A 24,946-nucleotide genomic window follows, 5' to 3' on the forward strand; every position below is an offset into this window, starting at 1 on the left:
ATTCATTGGTTGTTGGTGGTTATTGGTTAATGGTAATTCAATGACATTGGTTTTATTTTTTATTGTAGATATTCTGTGCCCCGTCTTTTGATGATAAAATTCTGGAGGTTGTGGCTGTGTTTGGGAGCATGCAGATGGCTGTGTCCAGAGTGATCAAGCTACAACATCATCGCATTGCACAGGTTTGGATAAACTAGTGAACAATGATACATTTTTTTCAATCTTCAAGAATGAAATCACTGAAATGCATATTATACTAATATACTATAAAGATGTGTAACTGTTTTGCTGATCTAGTGTCGAACAGTGAAGATTACCATCCTTGGAGACGAGGGCGTTCCCATTCAGGTGGACGGTGAGGCCTGGATCCAGCCTCCGGGCGTCATCAAAATTCAGCACAAGAACCGGGCTCAGATGCTCACCAGAGATAGGGTAAAACCTTTAGACTTATCAAATGGAAAAGGGCGTTGTAAAGGGCAGAGTAATGTAGATTTGCTGCTTATTGGGTCCCTCTTTGAATGCAGGCGTTTGAAAACACGCTGAAGTCCTGGGAGGATAAGTTGAAGTATGATAAGCCACCTCTTAGACCTCACCTTTATCCACAACATTCAGTGGATTTGGCAACAGAAGAGGAGGCCGGACTGGTGCAGATGTGTGCCCGAGCTGCAGAGGAGCTCATCACAAGGTAACCAGCACTGGACTGGATTTAAAATGAAAAATAAAAACAAGTGATTTTGTGTGAATAGTCACGGGTTCTGTTTCTGTCATAGGATATGTGAGGCTGCCAAAACCAATGGACTCTTAGAGCAAGAACTGGCTCATGCTGTCAATGCAGCATCACACGCCATTAACAAAACTCATCCCAAGTTTCCTGAGGTTTGTTAAAGAACATGTTTACAGTAATTAGAATGCAATAGGCAACAGTATTTAATTTAATTTTGTATATAGAGCCTAACCAGAAACACAGCTATAGAGGTTGCCAGCACAGTCAAGGCCCTCTACAATGAGACTGAGTCTCTTCTTGTAGGACGAGTTTCTCTGGTACGTTATCACTGGCACAATACAGCTTGTACTTGTATTAACCAGTCGATTCCATTAACATGTGTATATTTGTACTAAAAGCAACTGGAGCCACCTGAAGAAGAGCAGCTCTCGAATGCCCTCCAGAGTGTGGAGCATGAAATGGCAAAACTAGGAGAGATTCCTTGGCTCTACCACATCTTGCAGCCAAACGATGAAGAGGTAAATAGATGGGATTTAAACAGTGACTTAAGTCCATATTGTATATTGTAAATGTAAGCTTGTTTCTTATGCTTAATCTTCACAACAGAGCTGAATAGCTAAATGAAAGGCTATAGGTTGACTGTGCTTATGTACCAGGACCCCTCTCTGGGTTACGGCAAGAGGAACAGCCGCTCCAGCATGTTTCGAATAGTTCCCAAGTTCAAGAAGGAGAAGGCTGCCAAAAAGACCAGCCCTCAGTCAGGTACAGCCCTGTCCACAATGACCAACAAAGTGAAAATCAGTAAGGGTTTGAGATTGTACACTGTTTGATGAATGAATGATTGAATTAGTTATCGTAAAAGCGTTGTTGTTGAGTATAATACAGGTGATGTAAAATTCTTGCTTCTTTAGCATCTCTCGCAAACAAAAATAACATCTTCTGATTCTGATACAAAAATGCAGTGATTTAAAGTTGATTGTTTTTGAAGTACTAGCAATCAGAGAATCCAGATCACCAGATTTGTGTAACAATCCACTACTCTGCCATACATAGTTGTATTATCTCCATGGGCAGTTTGTCCTACAGACCACAAAGGCTTGACCTCCCCTCCTACTTTCTCTGTATGTCCAGATATGTGTTGACAGTAAGCATGCCCTAAACCCTCCTGGAATGATCTATGGTCTCTGTCAAAATCCTGCTGCTGCCAGTGCTGCTTCCCTCTTTTCTCTCTGATTCCCTTCTGAAAACTTTTCAATGTTGATTTATCACAGTTGGGTGTGAGGATATAGTGTCAGTCTGTGTAGTGTGGCTGTGTGAGCCTCTCTCTTCTTTACCCTGTGTGTGTGTGTGTATGTGTGTATGCGTGTGTGCTGGTGCGTGCACAGTAGAGAGATGGGGCACAGAGGAGGTGGGCGTCTGGCTGGAACAGCTGAGCCTTGGAGAGTACAGAGAAACCTTCATTCGCCACGACATCCGCGGTTCAGAGCTGCTGCACCTGGAGAGGCGGGACCTAAAGGTACAGACACTCCAGTTGTGTTAGTGTGTGAACCTTCAATCACTTTTCTTTCTGTCTTAATATCTCCACCCATAAAGACTTTGGTGTGTTTTGACACTTCTTGTGTTGCATTGCTCTGCTTGGCTTTTCTATTGCTGCTTGTTGACACTAACACGGGGAAGGTTTCATAGTCAGGGCAGTATGTATAGACACAAGCAAGGTAGGTGGTGAGGTAACAGTGGAAGTTCTACGTCATCAGTGTGCACTTGTTTACACTGAGCAAAAATCATTCAAACCAGTCCCAAACATATATTGAATAGACACCAACCAGAAAAACTGTTGCTTCAATTGCAAATGGTTCTCAGAGAAGTTGCATTAAGCAACATGGCTGTGTGATGTTTTAAATTAAAACTAATTAACAAACATCTTCTCTTGCAGCTTTGAAAATAAGCTGTTGTTTTGTGCCTGAAGTGATTTGTTTTCCCCCTTTAGGATCTGGGGATATCGAAAGTGGGTCATATGAAGAGAATTCTCCAGGGAACTAAGGACCTGGCCAAGACCTCCATGATTGACCTCGCAACCTGAGCTGAAGCTCCAGCAGAGGGAGCCCAAGAGCTCCCCAACCTCAGTGGAGTTTATGAGCATGAAGTCAGTAAAGACATGACAAGGGGAAATCATCGCCCTGTGGTGACAACTGCTGTCAAGCAGTGAACAAAATTGATTTGTGTTTTTTGTGCGTTGGTACCAAAATGAACGAGAAAGAGTTAAAGGAAGTTACAGATCTTCAAAATATATTGTATAATAAGCCATGTATGGTCCATTCATAGAACATAATCAGTTATGCAACAAACCAAACGGAAGCAGATAGTGTGTTGTTTCACAACACTGCAGTAGCAAAAACAAGACTTCCAGGAGCGTTTCTGAGGTATAGTGTTAATTTCAGTCCAGTGCGAGACATGTTCCTCACATTATAGCATTGTAGCTGATTTTCTGCAGGGTTTGGTGATGCTGCTGTCCAGTGGAGGGTGCTGTCTAACACAGTGGGTTACATGGGCTGCATGCAATACTTGCTCAATTATGTTGAAGTGCATGATTAGTGACTTAAGTGCAGCGTACACTTGAATATGTTTTATTTTCTGAAAGTAAGTATTAAAATGCCATAAGTTACTACTGACAGCCCTGTTTTTAATCAGACTTTAGCTTTAATTTATTTTGTTTGCATGACAAAAGTGTGTCAAGTTGTATGTCAAGTGCCACATAATGGATCACACAATATATATATATTTTTTTTGTAGACAAGTTTTAGCATTTTGCTGAGATATATTGTAAGTATATTGAGTTATATCTGTGTGATGCGTCTCTGTGGATGTGAGTATTCGTACCAAAGTGAATGTCAGTTTGATCACAAAGCCACTCATATTCAACAGGCCAGTGAGTCCTAGGTGTTATTCCATCAGACAGAGAGTGGTTAGTATTAGGAAAAATACTGGCAGTAACATAAGAATGTTTAAGGACTACTTAAGGCACTTTTACTCCTTGCATTATGCAAGTTAAAATCTTCATATCATGACAGAATCTACAGTACACCTCAAACTGTCTTTTTTACTGTTAGTAACAGTATTTAACACTAAGGATAAGAATAGTTTGATATATCAGTTTTTAAAATCTAATACAGTATCTTACCTTGTGTTGTTCAAGCGCAGCTTCTTTCTTCAAACTACAAATACAGCATGGGTCGAACACTAATTTAGTTTCTTTAAGACAGTGGCTTTACAGGGTATATTTAATTATAATTTGTATATGTACATATATTTGCACTGTATACAGTATCCCAGGCCCAGTGTATGCAAACAATGTGTGTAAGTCTAATAGTTAATGCGTTTGTTTTTTGCTTGCGTAGCATGCATTGTGAACAGCTTACATATTTGATTGCGTGCATATTACACCATTACAGTTTTGTGTTGTTGATGTGGTTCTAATCTTGTACATGATGATGCGGTGTATTTTAATAATGGTGCAATATTTGATCTATTGTTTTGATACCGTATTTGCAGTTTTCTGAAATTTCTCAGTGGGGGAAGGTTTTGTACTCATAAATGCTCATAAAGATTTAGAAGCAAGCCCCTACACAAATATGTAGTTTCTCTTCTCTGTGCTTCCAATATAATACACTAAAATGTTAGTGCGTGAGATGTGAGGGCAGACTTGACTGTTGTCTTAATCTTTATGTTACTAAGCCTACTTTATGTGTAGGTGAGTGTGACTTAGTAGTGACATATTTTAGCAGTTACAATTATATTTTTTGTTGACATTATCTTCCTACTTTCGCTGGTACTGTTTTGTGCTTCTAAATCAGCCTTCTATACTGTTTTTCAGTCAATAGCTCCGCCTTTGACTTTTTACTCTGCGCTTTATAGCCTCTAATTTAAGTAATTTGATAACCATGTCCCTTTTTATAAGAATGTGAAGATCAGAGTAGTTTTGTAATTTCAATAATAGACCAGTAGACTTTTAATCTCTGTCTTGCAGTTATACTTTGATAGACTGATATTGAACATATAAAAGCTGAAAACAATTTAGTCTCATTCAAATGTGACTCATAATTTTGTTACTAGCCCATATTTATATCATTACAGTTGATGCCTATTTCTTGCCATGAATGGAAGACGTTTTTGAGTATGTGCTTTATGTGAAGCAGTGGTAAAAATGTGCTTAATCTGTACATGCCAAACTCCATTCCATATCAATTTTCAAAACATTCTGTTTTTGTTAATGGTCATGCTCAATGTCTGCCAGAGTGTAAGGATCATTTTGGGGGGCTTTTTATAGGTAGCACCATGCACCCGTGCTTATATTTACAGTGGTCTGTAAATAATGCTGCAAACTGCCTGGTTTTTCAGAAACCAATTAACCCATGCAAGATTCTCTACACAATGGGATAGTTACATATATAGTCTTTGATATCATTTCTAAAATGGTGGGAGAAAAGTGAGTATCATTTGTTTACATTATGTTTACAATGGCACAGTTTTAATTTGTAAGAATATCTATGAAGGTATCAACAATTTGACATATTTATTGTATAAGGTTCAATGATATGGTGTGTATTGTGTTTTTCACATTTGGAATATATTGTTACACCTGTCACTTGTAATATTATCTGGATGACTTTTGGTAAAGTAGTTAATCATTTTTATGACTACTATAAGTGACTGTTCTCTGTGCCTTTTTATGGTTAGAATGCATGGTTATAACTATTTATTACAAATTGGAGTCACCAAGATGTGTATTTTTGTATTCTGGATAATAAATAAATGGTTCTGCTTTTGTTGTACATTTGAAGGTGCCTTAAAACAGGCTACCAATTCATATCTTTCCTCTTCAATAAAACCAAATATGCAGTGTCTTTTTGCTTCATTCTTTTTCTACAAAACAATGCTTACACTCCCTCTAGACCATCTGTGAGGGATTTTGCATGATGATCCAGATACTTTAATTGATCTTTCCCACAGATGACAATGACATTTTGAAAAGTAAAAACAGATAATAAGAGGCTTTTTTCAAGCAGCTTACTTTTACTCATACTTTTTTCAGTGAAATAGTAATAGTACTCTTAATTGAGTAAAAGTTTTGTTTAATTGTTTTGAATGTTTGTCTCTTGCGCTGCTCCTTCAGATACAGACATGTTTGTGTCTATCCTTTAAAAACACCAGCTTTTGTGCTTTACTTAATGTGTAGTCCTTATATTTAATTAAAATTACAAATTAGGCGTTACATCTATTACTCTTAGAACTGCTCCTTTGTGAGTAGGAGTTTCCTCAAATACTTTTTTACTCTTGAGTAATAACTTGTACATGGAGCATTTTGAGAAGAAGGCACTGACCTCCTTTTCAGCCATTGCTCCAAGTCTTTGGTGTCACTACCTGGATGACACATTTGTGACAATCAAGAAACAAGGACTGGCAGCCTTCTCAGAGCACACCAATGCTGTGGACCCTTATCAGGTTTACAAGAGAAGAAGAAAAGCGCTTGGCCTTTCTTGATTGTTCCACTACCAGAGGAGAGGACGGTAAGCTCCAGATAGAAGTATATAGGAAACCTGCACACGGACCAGTATCTGCTCTTTGGCTCTAATCACCCACTACAGCACAAGCTGGGAGTGATCAGAACCTTACAACACAGAGCCCAAGAGGTGCCCACCAGCTCAGAGGGCAAGAGGAAAGAGGAAAAACACATCCAGAATGCTCTCTCAGCCACTGTGTACCCGGCGTGGGTGTTTCTATCCCTTACGTCGCGAGACTGTGGGAAAAACTACAACGATTTTTTAGGCAACACAAAATTCCTGTTTATTTTAAAACAGGCAACACTTTAAGACAAAAACTGGTTCACCCGAAGGACAAGTTGCCAACACAAAATGAGAGCAATGTAGTTTACTCTATCCAATGCAGTGAAGAAAATTGTAAAGAGCGGTACATAGGAGAGACTAAACAGCCTCTTCACAAGAGGCTTTATCAGCACAGAAGACACTGGAGTTCAGGACCACAGAGCACCGTGCATCTTCATCTTAAAGCCACGAACAACTCTATTGAAGACAGTGAGGTGAAGATTCTAAGCAGGGAAAAAAGATGGTTTGAAAGAGGATTTAAAGAGGCAATCTTTGTTAAAAAAAAAAAGAAAAGAAAAAAAGAGAATCCTTCTTTAAACCGAAACGGAGGTTTAAAATTCAATCTGCCGGTCGTATATAATAGTGTCTTGAAACCCTGGAGCGGGAAACGCCTGGGGCATTCTGATGCTAAGCTGTTAGAAAACAAAGAAGAGCAGTCTCAAGTGAAACCAAAAACTCCCTTTATCGGGAGGTCCCGCCCGGTGGGCTAGGCTTACACAGAGAAGGATATAAAACTTGAGCTCCCAGACTCGATTCACAGATTGAGAATGACTCTTGGATGAGAATCCAGATGACTACAACAGATTTTTTTCTACAATGGAACACTACTGGACGAATGAGGTATTACGCCGACTTGAGTAATAATATTATTTTGACGTAATGTTACTCTTAATTGAGTCAAATTTTTGGCTTCTCTATCTGCCTCGGATCTATTCCAAACAAACACAAAATTACTGAATTTGCATAATTTGGTAGGACTAAATACCTCAACACTGGCTGTATAAATTGCTTTATACGATAATAAAATAAAAATACAATACTGTATACTAGTCCTTCCCAGCTAGGGGTATTAGCCCTATGGGGATCCCTACTTCTTAGTAGTTACTTTAACATCCTAAATGTTTCTGTAGGATAATTGAGGACATAATTATTATTGTAGTTATAATGACTAGTAGAATATTTTGCCAATTATGACTTATACTTGGCAAAATATTCTACTAGTCATTTACTAAAGAAACACCTCACAATAGAATACGCAGAGGCTGAAATACAATCCTCCCTAATCTTGTCTTTAGTTCGATTTATCTGCCTCCACGTCCATCCTAGATCGCATTTCCTGTGTGCGATTGGTGATGTCTAACACCGTCTTGTTTTCATGGAAAAGCTGCTGCCTGGCTCTGGAAAATGGAGAAGTGGATGTTAAAGCAGTGACATCCAACGCGGAACAGTAAGTATACTCTTTTATCCCTGTGATATAATCGGATTATTGTTATTTGTCGCTCAGTGAGTAAATAAAACCGTAGCCTCGGTGTTGCCATTGTGCTCTTTCGCTTCTCTTCGCAGCCTCCCACCAGTGATAAGCCCCTCTATGTTGCCATTTTCTGACAGTCTGCTGCAGCATCCTTTGGGCCATGGTCCGGGCCCGTGTCATTTACTTAAAATAACGTTGACCTGAATTCGGAAATCATAGTCACCGGTGATTAATGGCCTGTTTACAATGCAATAAATAGTGACGTGTGTATGCTTACATCTAACAGATCTACTGTCATAAATATGTACGTACCACCAGGCTTAAACACAGTACATCCTTGTTTGGTACATGCGTGCATCCTTTAGGCTGAGGCTTTCGTGTTTCTTTGGGGTTAAAGTTAGCTCTTAGCAGCAGGATGTGCGTGGAATGACCTCACACAGGCCCTGCTTTCGCGGATCATTGCTGCGTATAACGATTGCATTCATTTCATTTTATATTTCTGAAGCAAATAAAAAAAAAAAAAAAGTAAATGATGCAATAGGAATATCTGTATTTTTTAAGAAGAAGAAGTAGTGATGGTGTGTGGTCAACATCAGCATCTAAGGCTTGTTCAAGGCCCCAGCTGAGGCGGTGATGATGGAACTGGATCTTTACTGTAAAAGGCTGTTGGCCACTTTGCAACTTTAGCACCTCTACATGACTAAAGCCACATTATAATTAAGCTGCCATTGAATAAGAGGGCGTTTTGGCATCTTAAATACAGGCCAGCCATGCCCCTCAGCTTAGTGTTGTTATGATGATGTTATAATTTATTGCTTCAGGTCCAGTGTGACTTATTCATCTCATGACACCGAGTACAGGGAAGCCTATTGTTCAAGAAGTAAGTTATGGGATATTCTATCTATCTGCTGCATTGGAGTTGTTTTTATATTATTAGGGTTATGTTGGCGTTGCACTACGTATCTTTTCTGGTGAAGGGGCCATAACTTGATTGTTTCCAGGAAGATTCCATTGCTTTTATGCCATTGGATAATATTAAACTTCTCATTTTCAGTTACAGGTGTTTTTATTGCCCAAACATATCTTTTAAAACATGCATTCTTCTTATAGCGAGAGTGAGATAGTGTACCTTTAACTAATGTCCCTTATGGCTTCTTGATACATTTAACGTTGTGGAATAATTTGGTCACAATTTTCAGAGATTTTCTTTTTTAGAATCAACTTTCTGTTTTTGCATGTTGGTTTACTTTCCCTCAGGTAATGCTATACCCTACATTTGACCCATCCATCAAACCTGTCCAGAGCTATGTTCTTGGTCAGCTGGAGGATACAGGATATGTCTGCTGACTGTGCATGTTTTTAGGTTGTCAAGCGGAGTAAAGGCCCCTAGACACTGAAAGAACATGCAAACTCCAATAGAAAGGCTCTCCCATCATATTCTTCTTCATATCATCACTTCTCCACCACTCCAACTCGGGATGTCACAATATCAAACTTGAATGTTACGAATACAATTATTGAGAGAAAAAAGATCACGATTTAACGATTATTCACGATTATTACTGTGTGAAAGCTCGTCTTAACACATAACTAGTTCTCAAGTTTGTGACCAACTTCATGAATGATAAAATAAAGTAAATGTGACAAAACAACCAGATAAAAAGTACTTTTAAAAAACATTTATAATTAAAACCACTTCATTTTGCATCTTAAATAGTCATGGTTATTATTTTTTATGATTATATTGTGACGTAAATAATAAGGATTATCGATCCAAATAATCTTGACTCCCCTACCTGTAACCATATAGAAATGTACCATATAGAGTTAATAATAGCATTGACCTAGTCCTGTGAATGTTCCATCTTGTCATCACTCTACAGAGGGTGGTGGTCATAATGGACGTCATTGTGCTTTGCTTGTGAGTGAATTGGGATGTACTACATATTTGAGGGTAAACAGCAGTTTTGTTTTGGTAAAGTCCTCCAAAGCACCCGTGAGAAGCCAGAAGGTCCAGGGTCAGCAGAGGATCCTGTGGACACTACCCTCGTGGTCCACAAAATACAAAATGAGCTGATCAATGTGCCCGACTGCTTGTGTCTAGACTCAAATGTTGGAATTTACCTCAAAAAGGAGGTTTGGATTTCCTGGGAAACCTTTCCTGCTTCTACATTGTAAATATTTTTGCTTCATTTTCCCCACACACTTGTGCGTACCAAATGTGTTTTTCCAGCTTCAAACGCAACACACTGATCTTCTAGCCCTGCTTTTTGATCTCTGGTGCAGGTATTTGTAACAACAATGGGCCTCAGACATTATTTGTTTAGAGTTATAGTTGTTAAATTCAACCCGCTATTACAATTTTATTTAATTCAATTTCAATATTCTATCTACTTGATTACTATTAGAGGGGTCGGCACAATCTGATGCATTTTCACGCAGATATAATTGAAAATATAACATTTTTGTTTTTACATGGTTTTAATGATTGTATTTGTATGGATTTCTGCCAATTACTCTTGTGCCCTTGTGATGAGTTTTCTCACACACTTGATGTCCACTCAAATCCTCAAAAATAGCACAGTTTCATCTCAATGACAGTTGCACTTGACAGGTTTCTTGTTCCTGAGGAACTTAAAGAAATGGTGTGAACGTCTTGGTAATAGTCTATTCCTCTCAAGGTAAGGAGGGAGGATTGTCCTTGTGATATAAAGGTTGCTTTGTGCAAATGTGTTTGGCATATACATAAAGTGTGCAAGTGAGTGTGTCTTGTATATCTTGTTGGGTGGAATTTCATTGCTTAAATAACGTTCTTGCCTCTCTATTTTCAGGTGAGGGGCAGTAAACCTGCAGCATTTGGTCATGGATGCTTGTGCTCGTATTAGAGGAGTCCCAGTTAGGTCTCGTGCCACAGTCCGAAAAGAGGTGAGTTACTAATGTATATACCATAATACAATGCTTCCTAAAAATAGAAATGTCTAAATGAGCATGCATTAATGGCCCTCATTGCCAGCCAACATGTATATTCTTCACCTTAATGCTACTGCATCATGCTGAACAAACAATGTAGCAACAGTCAGAAAACAATCTCCTGGGAATTTCTTTGGTACAAGATTTGCTCCAGGCAATGAAAGACTGGTGAATTTTCTCATTCTGTTTATTTTATTTGGCATTTTCAACATTGAATGCATCTGTATTTTCAGATTGTGCGTGAGAGTGGAGTGCACAGTGTTAAGAGCCTTTTTAGAAACAAAAAGGATCTATGCAGCATTTGTGTAGAACTGCCGACCAGAGACACCACAAGGCTGACAGAGGTTTGTTTCACAAAAACAGCGCCTATGAGAAATGTTAACCTCAAACTAGCAGTGTTATAAACTGCCATTTATTTTATTTTCAGATACATTTTGTTTGTCTGCCAAGTCAGTGTGAAGGAGAGGAGGCCATTCATCAGGTGAAGGACAAGTAACAAAATGTCCAAAATGTTAAGATCCTTTCCCTACATTTGTGTTAATCTAAACCGTGTCCTTTTTAGACTCTGTTGTCTTTACCAGTGGGCCTGTGTGAGCTGCTCAGGCCACATCACATTCAAAGCCTAAAACAGGATGAGGTTCTGCTGCTTAAAGACAATCGCCGGATATCGGACCACAAGGATGCTTCTCAGGTTTTACTTTTAACATTTTGAAACTAAATAATAGGGATGAACTGATACTATACTCTATACTTGATATCGGCACCTATCCAGATGAATTTGCTGGATTGGGTATTGGTTCAGCCAATACTCTTTTTGGGCCTTTAACTTGATATATTACTATGCTGTTGATGGCCCCAAATGTTTGGACTTTTATAGATGCAAAGCTTTTTTGAGGTTACTTGTAGGATACAGAACAGTTACATTTAGATTTGCTTGTTGTACGTTGTTTGTGTTTTAAGGAAATAAATGTGTTCTTTTGTATTATCACTTGATATTGGGTATTGGCAGATACTTTAAGCTATTAAATTCTGTTTTGGACCTGAAATAGTTGGTTGGGTCATATACGATAGTCAATACTATGCACAATTCATTTACAAGTGTTCTGAATTCAGTATTCAGGAGACAAAACAAATGAGACTATTCTCACACTCTGAAGCAGCCCAGGTGGCCCATGGTTGCTGCCTTGTACTTCCTGGCCATATGTGTTGTGTTTGGGTTCACACAAGCGCTGCAGCTCGATCTGTGGTTTTGTTTGTACATTTTAGACATTGAGATCACCCACTTCTTTGAATTAAATAGTTGACTTGCACATTTTCTCTTTCCTGCTTTTTCCGGTTCTCATCACAAATGTAGACATAACACTTTGAAAATAAAGATCTATCTTCATTGCTTGTTTTTGACATTTTTATTCATCATAACTGACCTACTTTCTCTCTGTTTTTCCCCTTAGGTTCTGTGTAAGGCTGTGTGTGTGATGAGGCACAGTCCTATCACTGGTGTGTCTCCTCAGTCCAGTGTCTCTCATCTCCTGGGCCTGCTGGGCTGTTACATGGCGGGGATCCGATATGCTTTAGAACAGCATGTTTCAAGAGGATTCTCTGGGAGCAGTCACCAGGAGGAAGACGACACCAATCAATCGGTGTCATCTATTGAAGATGACTTTGTGACTGCTTTGGAGCATCTTGAAGATGATGACACTGGAGACCACCCTGGTATATTTATCACACTTTCACTTCAGCCACAAATATGCTAAAGTTATACTTCTGTTTTGATGCACATATACATGTATACATACACGCATATCTTTATCTATATCTATATCTATATATCTATATATCTATATATCTATATATCTCGATCTCTATCTCTATCTCTATCTCTATCTCGATCTCGATCTCGATCTCTATCTCTATCTCTATCTCTATCTCTATCTCTATCTCTATCTCTATCTCTATCTCTATCTCTATCTCTATCTCTATCTCGATCTCGATCTCGATCTCGATCTCGATCTCGATCTCGATCTCGATCTCGATCTCGATCTCGATCTCGATCTCGATCTCGATCTCGATCTCGATCTCGATCTCGATCTCGATCTCGATCTCGATCTCGATCACAAACATATAATTTTCTTTTTTTTTTTGACAGGTTCAGCTTCCTTTCGATATTTTAAGAAGCGTGATGTGGCATCACAGACTATTCCATTTCATAGGAGAAAAAAGGAATTGTTGGGCTCTCGAGTTATCATAAGTTCAGTGTCAAAGAAACCCTCAAAAGACAGGTCTAGTTTGGACGTGTCTGTCACTGTGCAGAGGTCAGAGGGCATGGAGTCCCAGCGGACCATCTGTAGCCCCAAAGCTCTACTGCCCACCTCATCTGACCACATCAGTGAGTCAGAGGAGTCGGACTGCTCCAGTCCTAGTCCAATCATTTTCCTGGATGATGTAGGTTACCAAAAGAGTCTTTTAGCTAAATTAGACATTCCTCAAGTGCCAGGGGGCCCCAGAGAAAGAGTGGAAGACTCTGACTCAGAAGTAAGTGAGTTTTTTGACAGCTTTGACCAGTTTGATGACCTGGATGAGCAGAGCTCTGAGAGCAGCACTCTGGCCCTGCCACTGGATCCTGTATCCACATCAACCACTCAAAATAAGCCTACTGATGCCAGCACTGGCCGGGCAGCTGCTAAGTATGTGTCGAGGGGATGTTCAACTAAAGGAATGAACCTTCAGTGCTTTGAAGCCCCCACCCTTCCTGCTGATGTGAAGAAACCCACTCCTCTTAAGCCTGGCTCTCCATATTCACACCACTCTGAATTACCAGACTCTCCTAGACCAGTGCACACTCCCTCTGATGAAAACGCAGGTCCACTCTTCAGTCCTGTCAGCTCTTCTGCCTTCAGTCCGCTCACAGATGGAAGTGGGAATCTAGAATACTTTTGGAAGACAGCTGAAGATGACAATTCAGAGCTGCGTAAACCGCAAGATCTTTGCTCATTGTACAAAACCTATTCAGACTTTGCCTGCAACATGTCCAAAGACATAATGGAGTCTGTCTGTGGCTACCAGTCTGCTGTCGACATTAGTGACAATAAAAATCTCAGCTGTGTCTGTCACAAGGAGTTCAAAAACCCACTGGGTTATGTGATGAAACTTTCAGAAATCCAAGAGACGGTGACTGTTGCCAAGTTGCAGAAGACATCCCAATCTTTGAAAGATGGCATCCAGAGGTTTGCAACAGATTTGGTGGAAATGAGCTTGGGCAGCGCATTCAGAGATCTTCAAAACAGTGTTTCCTCTTGCACCACAACTTTGTGTCATCTCGCAGCTAGACTGACATCGTCAGTGTTTCAAATGGCATTTCATGAGATTGGGATGCGACATGCCTATGTGTTAAAAGAGAGAGCTATCAATGGATTAGCCGGTTTCTTGGTGGGGGAGGCATTGTCTGGAGCTCTTACAGATTTTCTGATGGTAAAAAAACAGATTTTTCACAACACAGTCACACAGTTTGCTTCTGATTTGGCAGAAGAGCTTGTGTTTGAAGGTATTATGGAAGTCTGCCAGTTCTCCCACCCATCAACTCCCCACACACCCAGTGATCGAACCTTTGGTCTGGGACCAGAAATAGAAGAAGAAGAGGAGGTTGTTTCCTCTTATGCTTCAGACCTGTCTGAGTCAGTTCTACAGGAAGCCTTTATTCAACTGTCCCAGGCTGATATAGGCTTTACCAGCCAAGCTGCTGTCAGCTTATCTATGGATAACATTTGCTATGTGAGTGCAGAAAACAATCAAACTAGTAGTACATTTGCTAACCAGCAAGTAGTAACCAGCTCCATCCAGGGCTCTTCAATGAAGGACCCCACATGTACAGTTAAGAAAGCCCTGCTCACGGTGTCTGGTATGGCTAGTTGTGTCCCTGTGCCAAAGGCAGGCCATGCTCTCTCTCACGTTCCAGATCCAGAGGCGAGTTCTTCAGAAAACTCCCCTCATTATGCCCCTGACATCACCACATCCACGCAAACTCCTCCCCTTATACACCAAGGGGACCAAGCTAAATCCCCTTTTGAAAACTTCTCTGGCAACATGGTTGATTTGATGGTAACCGAAGCATGTGAGTTGATTACTGCCTCAAAGGTAAAGAAGAGCTTTGGTGACTGTGCTGATTTTTTTAGTAAGATTGGAAGCCAAAAGACTTCAGATCAAGGAAATACCAATTCTTCATTACAAACGGATAATAGAGACCCTTTCGAATTTGAATGTAAAGAAAGCAGTTTGGTACAGCATGTACCTGGAGCCTCTCAAACTTCCACTTTGTGCCAAGGGAAAATCAAAAGTCACTTAGACCCCAGAATCAGAAGTGTGGGTGAAACACACCCCATGTTAGACACACTGGATGTTCCCAGTGTGTCCATAAGTGCACAAAGAAGGAGATCCGTCCCTTTGGATGAGTCAGCTGCAAACACAGGAAAATCTAGTGGAACCCCTGGCACTCCTCCATCCACACCTCAACAGCACAGCGAGGTATCTAAAGAGAAGCAGATAAAACAGTTTTCAAAAAAACTGAAAACCAAGCTGGCTAAAGAATTCTCCCCAGCCACTCCCCCTCCAACGCCACATTATCAACCCGAGCCTGATCCTAAACTGAAAGATTCTTCTCCAGAGGCTGAAAAGGCAGAATTTATGATAAAACTCATGAGATCCCTTTCAGAGGAGGCAGAGGGTAATGAGAATGAAGATGATGAAGACATGCCAGAAGAGTCAGTCATTTGTGTCAAAAACAGAAGTTTAGAGACAGGACACAAGTCATCTACCCGCCGAATGTCTAACAAAGAAGCTCTTCATTATGCCGAACGTTTAGCCTGCCATATTGTCTCCATGGCAACAGAGATGGACACTCTGGCAGTGTCTGACGAAGCAGGAGAAGTGAGTTTTAGTGAAGAGAGGCGGAGAGATAGTGTTGCTCAGTTTTCCGAGCATACTCTGAACACGCTGTGGGTGTATGCTGGAGAGGTGGCAGGAGAGGTCATCATCGATGTCAAACGAATGGTGAGCTCAGGACAGCAGTGTCCTTATCATGCAGCTATCAGGAGGAGGAGCTACAACTCTGAGCACTCAGTACAGACGGGCCAAAGCCGGGCCAGCAAACTGGCAGAGCAGTGGTCCAATGATTTAATTGCCTCTGTGCTGCGTTCAACTCCCTCTTCTAGCATAGCCTCCAGCTCTAGCTCAGGGCTGTCATCTGAGTATCTGAGCTGTGAGAGTGTGACAGATGAATACGCTGGTTATCTCATAAAAGTGCTGAAGAAGGAAGGAGGCAGCAGGGAGCTTGTACTAGATCAGTATGCCAGCCGCTTGGCATACCGCTCCATAAAGCTGGGCCTAGCTCATGCCAGCAGAAAAATTAAGCAAAGATCCAGTACACATCTTAGTTTTTCAAAATCCATGACGGATGAATCAAAGATGTCTGGGAGTGAAACATCCTCAACCCAACAGAAACCATTGTCAGCAATTAGCCCTTCTGCTGAGGAAACTCAATGTAATTGTAGGTCAGAGGAGCGAAAACAGAAAGAATATGTCGACCTGGTGAACTTTGCAGAGTCTTTGGCCTACAATATCACCTGTGATGTCACACAGAAGATGCATCGCACATCTGTGCGGCTGCCCAAGTCTCTAACTGACTCTTGTCTTTATAAAAAGTCTCAACTCGACAACATGTCTGAAAATCTAATACGAAACTCTTTTTCCTGCCCACTTTTATCAAGAGAGGGTCAGAAAAGACATCATCACAGTACAGGCAGTCTCTGCGACAGCAGCTATAATAATAGGATGATGCAAGTGATTGAACATTATGCTCGGAAGATCGTTGATGACACACTAAAGATGAGCCTGGCTTCCATTGGTCTCACACCGGAGCATCGGCGGATACTAGACCACACCAGACACACTCATGCACAGAGACTGTCCGAGGTGGCAGTGCTGGGGCACAACGTGAGGGAAAGGGCCTGTCACTTCTGTTCGCTTCAGGAACGTTCCGTCAGCTCTAAGATCAGCAGTCATCAACTCTTCCAGCCTGCGTGGACAAGGAGAAGGAGGTCAGAGGGTCAACCACACTCCAGCGTGGACATCCCTAAGATACACATCCATTTGGACCGTAAAGCTGCATTTGCTGAAGAAATGGTCTCGATGGCAATGGAGGTGGCCAAACGCGAGCTGAGTAATACCAGTCTTAATGCAGATAGTGGTATTGGATATGATGGCACAAGCTATGCTGAAAGCCTGACCGCTGAGATCATGACCTCTGCTTTGACCAACGTCTGCCAAGCAACCAGCAGCAGGTATGTGGCATATGAAATCACCCATGTGTAATACAATAATTTATTTGTTTTGCTTTTGTTTACTTCTTATGCACACAGCTCTCAGGGCCGAGAAGTCACAGAGTCGACAGTGTCCCAGCAGTTGAGTGTGGGAGATGACAGTCTGGGCAGCTGGTCAAACCTGAGCTTTGAAGACGAACACCCAGACGACAACAGCAGCTTCCTCCATCTCAGTGACAGGTACAGGACACAGTATTATGTGCCTAATCTCATCGAAGCTTGTAACAACCATTCAAAAAATCTCACTCTTGCCAATAGAACCTTTTAAATGTTCTCTTTTCTCTTTCGTTGGGTGTTGACATGCTGTTACTTAACACAATTCTGTGTAACTAAGATCCTTGGTTATGACGCACTCATGATTGAGACTGAATGAAAGGTTTTTGTTTGCATTTTATTTTGGAAATTGTGACCAAGTTTACATATTATAGTATTTTCTAAAGGTGTGTCCTCAAGAGCTCTTCTTACTTTATGCAGTTCTCCTTTGTGCAAAGTGCATCAATTAAAAAAAGGCTTGTACATCCGCATTCTGTTGAAACCTGTACCTCAAACAAGTAACCACACAGAGGCTGAGGTAATGCAGATTTAAGATTATTTTTGTCTGTCTATTTTTGGATTTCCTGTCAGTGAGTTTCAAAAGAAGCCATATGCACAGAATTTAGCTGAAGGGCTTAGTGTCATCTAATTACAGATGATTATCTATACTGTTTGCTTTTGTTGATGGATCATTGTCAAAGGATTAAGTGAAATTTAGCCGGCGCAAAAACGCAATGATCTACTATATTATACCTACAACAGCAGAGGATTCAGTGAGATGTTGGAATGTGTGTGGCATTGTGGTGCGTCATCATGGCTTTCTCTTCAGCAGCAATGGGAACAGCAGTAGCTGGAGCAGTCTGGGCTTGGAGGGAGAGGCGTGCGAGGAGTGCCTGTCCTCCCCCTCAGACAGGTTGGTCTGCAGCTGGTTGGCATTGTCGTTTCCTAAAATGTCCTTTAAAACTTCCGTGACTCTCCTGGAATGAGACGATAAATTGGTAGAAACTGTGACATAAATATTTACCACTACATGTACTGTATATTCTGTTCGATGGCATAATTGTCTCATGCTAGGAGCCACCAAACCAATGCACAGACAGACCTATACAGTACATAATTAAAAGCTTTACCTAGTATGTATTGTATTGTATTGTATTGTATTGTATTGTATTGTATTGTATTGTATGTGCTAGTGCCTGTCTGAAAATTGTGCTGAATTATTTTTGTTTATTTGGTAATTTTTTGTGTTGCAAAGTTTTGGCATTTATACTTTAAAAACATTGTTTGCCCAAAGTACTGTTATGTTAAAATGAGTTAGTTTCAAATACTATGGGTGGCTTTGTTTTCTTTTGTGTTGCAAAGTGCACACTGTAAGAAAATCCACTTCAGTGCCTGCGTTGTTAGTGGCACACTCAATATTGTATTACTTTAATTTTTACTGAAACCTCACTTGCATAAAAGGAAAATGCTTAAATGTAGGTATTAAGCCTTTGCCGTGTAAATGGTTAATTTACTTTGTGTGTGTGTGTTTCACAATTGTGTTGCTTGACTGTTGCATTAATCTATTTTGTCCCTAAACTGTATAGTGCCGCAAAAGAAATCATTGTATCATGAGTCTCTTTGTCTGTTTCCTTGGGCTGTGTCAACAAGGCTGTAACTATCAGTTCTATAAAATGGACTGTTGGTACAAAGCATATCATTTCACTAGTGAGAAAAATATGTGCCAAGTTGGCGAGACTTGTCATTTATTGGCATTAAAGTGATAACTCATGTGCTTATTGGGCTTTGCTGACACAAGGTATTATTCTGAAGTACATTTACCAGAATATATAAAAAAAATAGCATTTCAACTTTAGTGATTAACTCTGATTTATATATTTAATACAATCAATACATGTTGGCATTGTTTTATATGTGCTTTTTTTATCAACAGTGACCACATAGAGGACAAAGAGACGGAGAATAAAGAAGAATCTAGTGGTAAGAAGTTTTGAAGTAGCTCAAATGCTTTTTATGGGAGAAATTTAAGTAAAATAATACATTTTTAAGTTGTACCGTCACTATATAAAGCCAAAAACTACACTTGGTTGGTTTCTGCTTTATCGGTCTCAATCCCTGTCTGTTATGTGATGTTCTTGGGGGATTTCTACACCCCCAATTTTAGCCGCAATGTTGCTCATTCATGCCTCCACTCCCTCCTCAGTCACTCACTCTGCTTTATCTGTGGGTGTGTGTAAAACCATTACAAGGGGGGCTCAGTTGTGGGTAGGCTCTGTGAGTGTGGGAAACCAAACATCTTTTAGGCTGTTATGATCCTGATGGTCAGTGAAAAGCATATTAAACATTGTTTTACAGGGACGGTCTGCATGGGCAGGACAGAGGTGCAGGCTCCCAGGACTGCCTTTGTCATTCTGAACTCGGATCTTATGGAGCGTGGGCGGGGCCATTCCAACGTGACCCTTGACCCCCAGCTCAGGAGCCTGCTGCAGTGGGTGGCAGCCTCCATGTTAGACATATCCCAGATCCAGCTCAGTCCAGACAGAGAGCTGCAGCAGGTGATGACAACGAGTCATTTTCGAATCATGTAAATCAGGCATGTCCAAACTAGGGCCCGGGGGCCAAATGCGCCCCTCAGACCAATTTTTGTTGGCCCTCCAGCTTCCTGCTATGTCAAACAACAAAAAGTTGTACTTTTTACTGTGAAATTGGTAAGATGCAGGCATATTGATGTTATACCAACCTAATATTAATGTTCTAGGTCTAATTAAAGATGTGGAGGCTCATTGCAATTACATCAAATGCAAAATCTCGAATGATTCACTTTGTCATTCAACAAATTCAACATTCTAGTTGTTTGTGGCCCTCTGCCCCGTTTTAAGTTTCAAAATGCGGCCCTTGGTGAAAAAAGTTTGGACACCCCATGATTGGTGTAAAACAAAAGATTATTATTATTATTATTTTCTTTTTTTTACAACCTGTTCTATGATATTGTTGTAATATTTTTTTATTTTTCAATTTACTTTATATTTTATAGATTTTATTATTTTATTTCTTCCCTGTATTTTGGTCTAAGCCTACTGTATGTTGGTTATTATCTTACACTTGGTTATCATCTTTGATTTTCTAACTGCGGGATGCTCTTTCAGCTGCCAGCAGTGGTCCAGAAGCTGCGTGAGAAGAGGTGGCGGGTGGGGGAGTTGCTCCACACTCTGCTGCGCTACTGTGAGGAGAGCCCTGCGCAGAGTCAGCCACAGCCCAGAGAGGAGAGTCTCCAGGCAGGCAGAGAATCCGTTCGTATTCCCCTGTTCCAGTGGCTTCTGGAGTTTGCATAGGGTCCATTTTCTTTCCTCATTTCCAACAGGGCTTTGTGAAATCCATTTCTGCCCCTAGAGGGCAGCATGCAAAACATTTATTATAAAAATGAATGTAATTGTATTTCACATCGCATGTAGTGCTCTAGAGTTCTATATTTACTTTTAGTACTTACAGTTGTATTTATTTAGGTGTCACTTGTTTTAGTTTAATAGTGAACTGCCTCATCCATCTCCTCTGTGCTGAACCCTTACTTCAGGGTAACAGAAAGAATGGAAGAAAAACAGGAACCCAGCCCTGTGTCTCAAACAGAGCGACACAGGGACTGAAGGAGAGTGTTTTTGTTAGGGAATCCCCATTGCTGCGGGCTGATAACGTCATCAGCCACTGCTCACCTCTGTGGTTGTGTCTCCATATGTTATGAGGCCAACAGTGCGCTCACTTACCCACTACAACCGTTCATTATCTGCCATAAAACAACCTTACATGTCTGACACTGTTGTCCGACAAATACCTCCCACTAGCATCAATTGTTGTATTATTTGTTACTATTCACTTTCATAGTAAATCATTAGCCTCGTAATTTGCGTAATGAATACTATCAATATGTAATCTGTGTGAGTACACTGGCCTTGTAAACAATTATAGTATGCTCAGTGTAATCTTGTCAACATTTGTGATTGATATGTGACTATGAGTTATTTTATGATAAGTTTCTTACATTTTACAATATGATTTTTCATATCAAATATTACATCCATCAAATTAATGAAGAAAATATTTAATGAAGTTGCTTTTGTTGATACTGTACAATTGCTTGCCTTGCAACAATCTTGGTTTTGAAACTTAGTAAAGGACTAATGAAGTATACTAGTGCAATCTAAAAAAAAAAATATTTTGTATATTTTTGACCATGTATAAGTCAGATGTGAAATGCTGCTGAGTTAAGAAAAAGCCATGATTTAGGCTTGATGTTGCCAAATGTTACTTGTGAAATGACACTTCTCCCTTCCGCTCACTACAGTGCGTAAAACATTTTGGTTTTCTGTGTCAGTGGATTCTTTTGGGAAGATCCAGTGACGCAGACAATATGTTTTATATAATTACTGATCTGTAGCTCTGAAACCACAAACTAACGAACATGTACATAGCTCAAAGCTGGGCTCACCGGTCACCCACGCTACACTGTGCAATGAAGGAATGCTCAAACCCCACAACAGCTGTTACTCACCGACTACGATGCACTTTTTGTATATTTTAAGAACTGAGCTGTGACCAGCTGCCTTCAGACATATTCTCTTATACTTGATTTGAATCCTGTCCCCTAAAGTTTGAAATTGTTTATCTATTATTTTTTGGCCCTGGCTATAAGCTTCACAGCCGAAGTCAGGAAACCTTTGAAGAATTTGAAAACTGTAACACGCCCTCACCTGTATTATTATGAATGAAAAACTGTTGGTAGTGTTGACATGCATGGCAAAATTATTATTACTTATTATTATTATTATTATTGTATTGGCCAACACAGTAATTGAGGTGCAGTGTTTATTTGTTCACAACAAACACAACACGGCGTCCATAACATGTGCCTTGGACTCATGTGCCACATGAACGATACAAAGTTAACCATTTAAAACACTAAGTTAATTTTTTCATAAATAACTAATAGAAATCATGGCCCTTTTCATTTTTTTTCCCAGACTTGAACTGTGGCGGAAGCTTGTCTATCAACAAGAAATATAACCGGACCTTCCGCATTTTTACTGTGTAAACATTAATTTGTTGGCAAGCGTTGTGTTTCTTGAGGGAGTATGTAAAAATGTTGTGTGAGGAAAGTTTGTCAAATCCTCTGGTATCAGTGCCATACAAATCCAATGGGGTGAGAAGAAGATATTATGCCAAGATAAATTTAGTTTTGTTTTCCTTTCTTCGTCAGATACCGAATACAAATCAATCCTAAATCCTTTTCCTAAATCCGATCATCCTCAATATGTCTTCCCTCCAATATTTAAATGTAAAACCCCAGCTGAAATCTTGACAAATCAAATTATGAGGTAAAGCATTTTCACTTTTGTGTTTGAAAATGTAAACATTTTCACAGCTGCTATAAATTGCTTTTAGTATTTAAACAAACACATGAGTTGATGGTACTAATAAAACCTAATGTACTTATGTAACCTATGCAGTATGTCAAGGGCCCTGATTTAAGATAGAATTGATGTATTTATCGCTAGGCAACAGAAGATAATCTTTAATACATGTGGTCCCTGGCACAAGTGTGGACACCCGTTATTATTGAGCTCTAACAGTATGTGATTGACCACTTTTTGTTCATGCTTAAATGCTCCAGGCTGCCAAAAAGTAAAACGTTTCGTCACAAAAATCATTCTACATATTGAAGTATTTAACTATTTCTTGGTTTGTATTGAAGAATGTATTGAGATATGTGGACACTCTGCATCACATATAAATGAGTTGTGTCTGCTGAGGCAGGACTATTCCCTCTATTGCCTCCCCTGTGATTTCTTTCTAATAGACGTTCCTGTGAATCAAATCTCCTCTTCTATAGTGTTGTATTGTGAACGCTGAATGTGCAAAGACTCCATGTAAAGGCAGATATTGTAAATTTGTTTTGCTACTGTTGTAAAAGATGTGTTTTGCCTCTTTTGGCCACTTGCAGTTAAAAAAAAAAAGTACCTCAGCCAATTGTACACTCTATTTTTCCTGCGCTATTAACAAATCCTGCCAAATGAATATATTTAATATATGATGTAAGTTATATACTGTCTGACATAAAGTTAATTATTCGTCCCGAAAGTGACATTGCTACATACAGTAGAACACAGTCACGCCTGAAGTCAAACTTTAAAGTTGTTTATGTTGGAGCTTGTGAGAATAAAGCTTTTCCATGTGCTCTTATGCCAGCTATGCCCGTCTATTTTTTCCATATTTACAGTGATGATGAAGTATCTCTGTGCGGTTCAAATGCATAATATATAAGATGTCAAGGTTAGAAGGTAGACATGCATTGTACACATAAGGTAAATAATACTAGAGGCAATATGTATACAGATATACTTCTATCTAGATTAAATAAGTAACACTACCTCCTTTGACGTGGTTGTAGTATTCAGAAGGTTAGCTGTAGTTCAGTTTCAGCTATAGCAGCAGCATGGCTAATTGCTGGGTTTCAGATGACATCACAACTTTCTACATTCTTTTTGTATAGTATTTTATCACACAAGAAATGAATGGGTCTAGTCACAAATAGAAATGATACGATTAAACATGTGTCAGTTTACCTTTTAGACATTGGCAAAGTCCAATGTAATCAATATGAAAACCTGGCTCTTGTCCCTCATCATGGGGTATGACATCATCACACTGTAGAATCTGAAAAACACCAATACAATAGGTTACGCCCAAATTCTAGAATGTTATGATGTCATGATCTTACATGGTGGGCGGGGCCTATAGGATTATGAGAGATTTGCTGTTTTTGAAAGAAATTTCCCCAAAAAAAATCCTCAAACGTCATAGTTTTTTTGGGATTGACTCCCCAAATCTGCAATAATAATCTCATGTCTTAAAGTCCTTTCAATTGATAATTCACACCTTTTTGAGTTGCAATGGCACTAATTTGTGGGGCTAATGTGAAAATATAATCCCACTTTTGTGCATTTATACTGACAGAGAAGACATTGAACATTGTGTCAGTTTTGTTTTATGTAGCTTTCACCGTAAGTACAGAGATGAACAAGGACAATGTGAATTCTAATTTCAAATTTAAACTATGACTGTAGTAGTTAGTATATACATTTATCTGTTAGGATCTTAATTTACAGATAAAGCAGTAGTGCAAACAGGAACACGACATCTCTGTTCATGAAATAACGTTCAACACAACATAATAGATATAACAACAACAAATTAACTTTGAAAATGTTTATTATATTCTTCACAACTGTAAACAGAAGACAATATTTTAGTAGGTGTAAAGTGGTAAGTAAGTGTCAAGAAATTACACATGAATCAATGCTATTACTTAACAGTCAGAGAACATAATTCAACTTAGAATATTAAACGACACAGAAACGTCAGTCTTTTGTGTGGCTTGCAAGGGAGAGGAAGGCTTAGCCGCGTCAAGATGTTGTGAGCAACCTGAACGACTTTCCAAAATCACTCTCAGCGTTCCTCCCTCTTACAAGTCATTTTATTAAAATCACACATAAAAAAAAAGGCGGGTCACATTTCTCATTGGTCAGCTTCACATCAAGGTACTTGTCTTTTACGACTCTTTGGTATTATCTTTAGAGATAAAAACCTTGGTGAATGTTCTACCCATCTGGTCCCCAGGATGGGAGGAACATTCCTCACAGCTGCTTCTACAACATCTTCACACATG

General features: G+C 39.7%; 2 protein-coding genes across 5 annotated transcripts in view; both read left to right on the forward strand.

The window, feature by feature from the left end:
- dgkh (diacylglycerol kinase, eta) overlaps positions 1 to 5,625 on the forward strand; it is a 41,478-nt gene extending 35,853 nt beyond the window's left edge. For all 3 annotated transcript variants that reach the window (XM_072444929.1, XM_072444930.1, XM_072444928.1), the window contains 9 exons: positions 69 to 182; positions 298 to 432; positions 525 to 685; positions 771 to 876; positions 949 to 1,041; positions 1,123 to 1,242; positions 1,381 to 1,486; positions 2,110 to 2,240; positions 2,712 to 5,625. In XM_072444929.1, coding sequence (XP_072301030.1) covers positions 69 to 182; positions 298 to 432; positions 525 to 685; positions 771 to 876; positions 949 to 1,041; positions 1,123 to 1,242; positions 1,381 to 1,486; positions 2,110 to 2,240; positions 2,712 to 2,804 — 1,059 coding nt within the window. In that variant the 3' untranslated portion in view covers positions 2,805 to 5,625. The remainder of the gene's footprint in view (positions 1 to 68; positions 183 to 297; positions 433 to 524; positions 686 to 770; positions 877 to 948; positions 1,042 to 1,122; positions 1,243 to 1,380; positions 1,487 to 2,109; positions 2,241 to 2,711) is intronic.
- Positions 5,626 to 10,694: 5,069 nt separating this feature from the next.
- Positions 10,695 to 23,460, forward strand: akap11 (A kinase (PRKA) anchor protein 11). 2 transcript variants are annotated; one of them, XM_072444932.1, is made up of 11 exons: positions 10,695 to 10,780; positions 11,059 to 11,169; positions 11,253 to 11,306; positions 11,388 to 11,516; positions 12,277 to 12,538; positions 12,972 to 17,157; positions 17,236 to 17,376; positions 18,059 to 18,142; positions 19,163 to 19,209; positions 19,585 to 19,784; positions 20,376 to 23,460. In XM_072444932.1, exons 1-11 carry the CDS (start codon positions 10,718 to 10,720, stop codon positions 20,559 to 20,561), a joined length of 5,463 nt encoding a protein of 1,820 aa, XP_072301033.1. In that variant the 5' UTR covers positions 10,695 to 10,717; the 3' UTR covers positions 20,562 to 23,460. The 2 variants fall into 2 exon arrangements, with proteins under 2 accessions (XP_072301033.1, XP_072301034.1); XM_072444933.1 differs by having other exon boundaries at positions 18,062 to 18,142.
- The last annotated feature ends 1,486 nt before the right edge of the window (positions 23,461 to 24,946 follow it).

This window comes from Eucyclogobius newberryi, unplaced genomic scaffold (genome assembly GCF_026437365.1).
Source record: "Eucyclogobius newberryi isolate DKJ021-1_F unplaced genomic scaffold, fEucNew1.0.hap1 SCAF_14, whole genome shotgun sequence".
Classification (NCBI taxonomy): Eukaryota; Metazoa; Chordata; class Actinopteri; order Gobiiformes; family Gobiidae; genus Eucyclogobius; species Eucyclogobius newberryi.